The sequence below is a fragment of the Myodes glareolus genome, chromosome 7, assembly GCF_982192425.1.
Source record: "Myodes glareolus chromosome 7, mMyoGla1.1, whole genome shotgun sequence".
NCBI classification, from domain to species: Eukaryota; Metazoa; Chordata; class Mammalia; order Rodentia; family Cricetidae; genus Myodes; species Myodes glareolus.
This window is the reverse complement of record NC_142032.1, coordinates 100,481,361-100,487,360: the sequence shown is the minus strand read 5'-3', so window position 1 is coordinate 100,487,360 and position 6,000 is coordinate 100,481,361. Positions and strand designations below refer to the sequence as shown.

The 6,000-nt window shown below is 47.5% G+C and overlaps 1 protein-coding gene across 1 annotated transcript; it reads right to left on the bottom strand.

Annotated features, from left to right (window-relative positions):
- Positions 1 to 1,008, bottom strand: LOC148121553 (olfactory receptor 52D1-like). Its single transcript, XM_087908714.1, has one exon. It carries the CDS (start codon positions 1,006 to 1,008, stop codon positions 1 to 3), a length of 1,008 nt encoding a protein of 335 aa, XP_087764840.1.
- Positions 1,009 to 6,000: the final 4,992 nt, after the last annotated feature.

Genomic DNA, 6,000 nt, shown 5'->3' with positions numbered 1-6,000 from the left:
TCACACAGATACAGTGTGTGGCACGGCTGGCATGTCGGTGCCCACCTTTCTCACTCTTTGAAACAAATGCCTAAGTCTCTGAGTGATCTGCTTTGTGCGCACTCCATAGACCACAGGATTAAGTGCTGGAGGAACTACTACGTAGAGATTAGCCAATAAAATGTGGATGTGGCCGGGAACTGTGCAGTGGCCAAAACGGTGAGCCAGGAAGGAAAATAGAGCAGGTGTGTAGAAGAGAACAATGACACCAGCGTGGGCCCCACATGTACCCAAGGTCTTGTAGCGGGCACCGGGGGATGGCAGGCGACAGACGGCACGGAGTATAAGGGCATAGGAAGCACCTATGAGCCCTAGGTCCAGGGCAGGAGAGAGCAGTGTGGTAGCCAGCCCATACCAGATGTTGGGACGTATGTCGCCACATGCGAGACGAGCCACACCCATGTGCTCACAGTATGTGTGAGGCAAGGCCCGATGCCCACAGTAAGGCAGTCTCTGCAGAAGGACCAGAGGGGGTGCCATGACACAGGCACCACGCGTCACAGCTGCCGCAGCCACCATAGCCACCGCACGCTGGCTCAGCAGAGCCCCATAGCGTAGAGGCTGGCAGATGGCCACATAGCGGTCCACTGCCATGGCCAGCAGCACTGAGGACTCAGCAATGAAGGCCACATGAGCAACAAAGAGCTGAGCTAAACAGCCCGCAAAGGAGATTTCATCTGACAAGCCCCAGAGCACAGCTAGAGCCTTAGGCACTGTGGAGGTGGCCAGAATCAAGTCAGCGGCTGCCAGAAGCCCCAGAAGCTGGTACATGGGAGCCTGGAGGGTTTTGTCAGCTGCCACCAGCCCCAGGAGAAGTGTATTCCCTACCAAAGATGCCAGGTACAGCAGGCACACGGGCACAGAAATCCAGGCATGCAGGCCCTCCAGTCCTGGCACACCCAGCAGGATAAAGGGCCCGGGCCCAGAAACTGTCTGATTGAGGCTGAGGAGTGCAGAATTCAGCTCCATCTTCTGCTTCCACCTGGCTCTGTCCCTGCAGGGCATAAAGGAGGTCTATGAGGGCAACTGTGGATCTCTGGAGATCTCGGTGAGGGAAGGGAAGGGATAAGCTGCTTCGGCAGGCATTTCCTTTCTGATCGCTATGTCATGGACTGCTATGCTAACAATAGAGTTCCCAACAGTATTGTGGGTTTGATAGCATTTTTATATGCTGAATCAAAGAATTTGGCATCTATGCAGTTAACAGATGTCCAATCCCACAGTTAGTGAACAGAGGAGTTTGATTTGAGTCAAGTCTCATCTGCTTCAACGCCATGCATTTTTGAGTGTCCTTTACACTCCAAATGGAATGCTCCTGCATCTGCCCAGAGCAAGAGGAAGGCATTCTTATTAGGTAGCATACTGTGTCTTCCTTCCACGGCATGAAATTCAGGATGAAGGAGACAGGGTGTGTCTCTTCCAGTCTGTTCCCTGTCATCATGCTAGGGTGAAGCTCCTGCCTATGATCCTTTTCCCAGAGACTCATCCAGATGTTAAGCCCCTCCCACTCTGTACAGGGTGCTTTCCCTACTGCCTGGACATCTGCTCCTCTAGTTCCATTCCACCACAGCTCTAATGACCTGATTTTGTACAGTGTAATGCTTTCTCTGATCAGTATTGACATCTGAGGTTCCTCAAATCCTACTTTATGGTTCCTGTCTCCTCTCTCCTTTGTCCATGGGAAGAAACTATGAACTCTATGGGATCTGTTTTGGGAAATATGGTGCCCATTAAGAATAAAGATCATCAGGTCTGGGGAAGCAAAGAAAGGGATTGGGGCTGGGTGTCTTCATAACAGCATAGGGGGTGGTCAAATTAAGATGGTGGTACTGAGCCTTTAATCCCAGCACTTGCAAGGGAGAGGTGGGTGGATCTCTGTGAGTTCAAGGCCAGCATAGTCTATAGAGCAAATTCCTGGACAGGCTTCAAAGCTACAGAGAAACCCGGTCTTGAAAAACAAAACAAAACAAAAAAAAAATGATATTAGAGGGAGAGAACTGGGTGGGGTCTGTAACCCTGGCTGCCCTTGAACTGACTGAGATCCACTGCCTCTGCCTCCAGTCAGGAGTGCTAAACACATAATCCCAGCACTCTGGTGGTTGAGGCAGGAAGACTGTGAGTTCTAAATCACCATAGGCTGCCTCTGACACCAACATCAATACAGAACACCATGAGCTGGAGGAAAGAATTGCAGAATAGGATTCTTTGTTCTCTACCTGAAGATCACAGTCTTGTCGTTCAGTTTCTTGAAAAGTACAAGTCTGGCAGTCTAAGCTGGTCTGATAGACTGTTAACCTGCAGACTGAGAAACCTGAGGTAGGTGAGCAGAGAACAGCTTAGCAGAGTTGTGAATTCAGCAGAACTACTTCTGGGGCTTTCACTCTGGGGCCTTCACTCATACACACAACCTCGCACAGAACAGAGATTCAAACCCACACTAGACCTTCCCACGTGGGAGTCGCTGATTAAGAATCAGTGTTTCCTCTAGAAGGTGATTTGTTTGCCAAGTAAAGTGGTCTAGCATTACCCTTTACTGTGGGGCCCCATAGTGTCCTCTAGATGCGGAGAACACCCTGCCTGGGCTCCCTCATACAGAACAGACCACTAAAAACGTAAGCTATCACTTCTTCAGTAGTTGGGAACACCTGCCCCCAAACCACAGGATAAGCACAACCTGTAACCAGGCAAGGGCCCCTTAACAAAGTCCTGTGCTCAGAGTGAGAGCTTTACCAGCACATATCCTGGTGGCACCTTTCCAAGGATGACTGCCTTACACTCTTCCTAACCATAGCACGTACGTCTCCTTCCATTTCCCTCTGTGCACCACGTGAAGATGGGGAGATGGAAGCTGGGGACCCTCCTTCATTCCCTAGAACAGAATTCTCAACCTTCCCTGTGCTGTGATCCTTTAATACAGTTCCTTAAGTTGTTGTGAATTCTATAATCATAAATTATTTTCATTGCTACTTTATAAATGTAAATTTGCTACTGTTGTGAATCAGAATGTAAATATCTGTGTTTTCTGGTGGTGAAAGGGGCATTTATAGGGCTGTGACTCCCCGGTTGAGAACCACTGTTCGAGCCTTACTTCTGCCTTACGCCGGACTCTGTAGGCAGCACGGTTATCTTCTCACTTTCTGCCTGCCTGCTCTGTTCTCTTAATGTCCTGAGACCTAACCCGCTTGGGGAGTTCAGTAAGGGGCATGCAGAGGGAGGAGAGAAACAGCACTGATCCCCCATAGCTCCCAGGACTAGACAGGCTCTGGGCTGGGGCAGAGTCCAGCTGCATCTCCATGATAGAGACACCATTACAGATGAGTCACACCATCTCAGGCTGCTTGCTGGGATAAGAAAACACCTGTCCAGAAGGGCTACAGTCACATAGACCTGGGGCCACATGAGATCCCACAGATCCGGGCAGGTACTGACCCTTCTTCCCCGTTCCAAGATCCCTTCCTCTCTGGAGAGCAGTTTTCCTTTGGCTAGTAGAAGCTGCCTGCAGCACTTGCTTAGATTCTGATTGTCCAGTTGGCTGTTTCCATCCCTAGATGGAGTCTCTGTTCTGATTCACATGTGCTTATATTTACCAGCATCAGTCCTGGAGACAGGGGTGTTTCATGAGCCACCTAGTAACCAGGGTTTGCCCCTTCTCTCATCTGCCTCCAGAGACCATGCGGTCGTCACCATCTCTTCTGTTTTCCTGATGGTCCTCTTTGCGCTGACCTTGGTTCCTCAGAGTTCCTCCTTTCCCGGTGCCTCAAGAGCCAGCTCTTGCCTGAGAAGCTTTAAGGACAAAGGTCAGCCCTCATGAACAGAGTAGAGCACCAGACACACATGAAATCCAGCCAGATGCAAAGAAGGCCGGGGCGGGGGGGGGGGGGGGTTAGGGCTGAAGAAATGAACTGGAACACTCCTGTCAGTCTGTTCTTTTATGATCTGGGGAGAATCAATTATGTGGAACCATGATTTGATCCAATTGTGGGTTCTCATCTGATTTTGGAAGAATTGAGGATGCTAATATGATACCAAATTACACTGTTCTTGCTCCTGTTTGTCCTCATTTTAGCACAATGACAAAACTCAGAGCAAACTCTGAAGTCAAGTTGTTTAGGTGAAGATCCTGTGTCAGCAACACAAAAGCTGTGTCTTTGCACAAGGTCCTCATCTCCTGTCTTCATCTTCTCATTTCTAGAATGAGGGTAATCAAAATGCATCTACTCCCATAAGGCTTTGAAAGGAGTGTGTGCATATATACATATATACATCAGGATAGTGTGTATATATACACATATTGTGTGTGTATATATATGTAAACATATAGTGTGTTTATACATACATGCATGCATACATACATACATACAAAGGGCTATGAATCTAAAGGACTGGAGACATAGCTCAATGGTAAAGTACTTGCCTAGCTTGTATGAGACCCTAGGTTAAAGCCACTGGAGTAAAAGAAAACTAAACCATAAATCAAAACTTACTTAATTATTTAGGGGTCAGCAGAGTCTATACTGCAGTGACTACTCAGCACGCATTGAACATTACTGTTGTTGCACCCAGCGCTTCCATCGCTCAACTCCACCCTTCGGAGACCCTCTCACTGCATTCTAGTGCACAAATGTGGTAGGTGGCCTGTCACTGTACCTTAATAAAAAACAAAACACAAAACGCGAACAGGAGACTGAAACAAAAATGGTGAGCCGTCAAATGGGTCTTAACTTATTGTTTCAATTGATTAAAAGGGGGAATAAAAGATTTTGATTAGTTCCAATAAAAGACTTCCTTTGGCAATTGAACTTGTTAGGATTAGTCTGGTTATAAGACCATTGTTAAACAAAACGAGAAGCAAGGGGTGTTGCCCTCACACGCCCCTTTCCTTATCATTCTGACACAAATCAGTGAGACAGAGGAGAAATGATAATGCTTTGTGCCAGATTCCCAAAGATGAGAGTCCAGTGGCCTTCGTACAGCAGGAAGCTGAGCACAGAGGAGCGAGTACAGGGCAATGGAGCAGGGCAAGCTTACTCAATCTGCTCTCCTCTGGTTCTGTGGAAAGAAACCAAAATGTCAACAACCCATTTCATTAATTTTGACCTTCAGTGCTGAGCTCAATGTGGAAAAGATCCAAGGAGAAGTCATTGGGAGGCTTTGTTCCAGGAGCCCTCAGAGCGCGTCTAGAGTCGGCATGATGTTGGCTGGTAAACTGCTACTGCCCGTGGGACCTGAGTTCTCACCTCTATGCTGTGGAAGCTGAATTATAGATGAGGAAACGTATCTTGTCTCTATCCACCAATGTCTGCCTCCAATCTTGCTTCTCCAGCTCATTCATCTGATAGGTTCTCGTAATCTCAGGAACTTCAAAGATGCTTCTAAGGCAAGTTGAGAGAAAGCAGGTACAAATAAATAAGATTTATGGGTTTCTCCTGTGTTCACCTCAGGGGCAATGAACTGTGAGCCCCTGTGGGCCTGAGGTCTCAGCTGTGCGGTGTTGATGAGGAATTAGCAGAGATTTGAGTCTATCTCTGTGGACTTTCCTAGGTCCCAGTTTTAAGTGTCTGACATACTTAGAACCTAGAGAAAAGGTAACTGGATCACGAAGTCCCAAAGATCCATTGCATGTGAGAGCCCCAAACCCAGAGAAACATTCTCTTTGCTCTACACAATGGTAAAGCCAATTGTCACCAAGAAGTTATTGCTGTTCTTAGGGACTGTCTCCATCCCATATACTCTGTAAAGAGACTAAATATTTTGATGAAAAAAGCCTGGATATTTTTCTCCCAGATTGAACTGCCAAATAAACCTTCATATGTAGCCTTGAGTATTCTTGACTTTCCAAGCTTAATGTTTTCCTGGTGTGATGTAGATAATACATCTCCCCAACTGTGGCTGTGCTTACGTAGGTAACACGTGACTCCCCCTACAAGTATCTTTACCTCGTCTGAATGGACACAGCACTCT

Bases quoted from the DNA above. Each gene is read 5' to 3' on its own strand.
- LOC148121553 (XM_087908714.1), bottom strand. From the start codon at position 1,008: ATGGAGCTGAATTCTGCACTCCTCAGCCTCAATCAGACAGTTTCTGGG.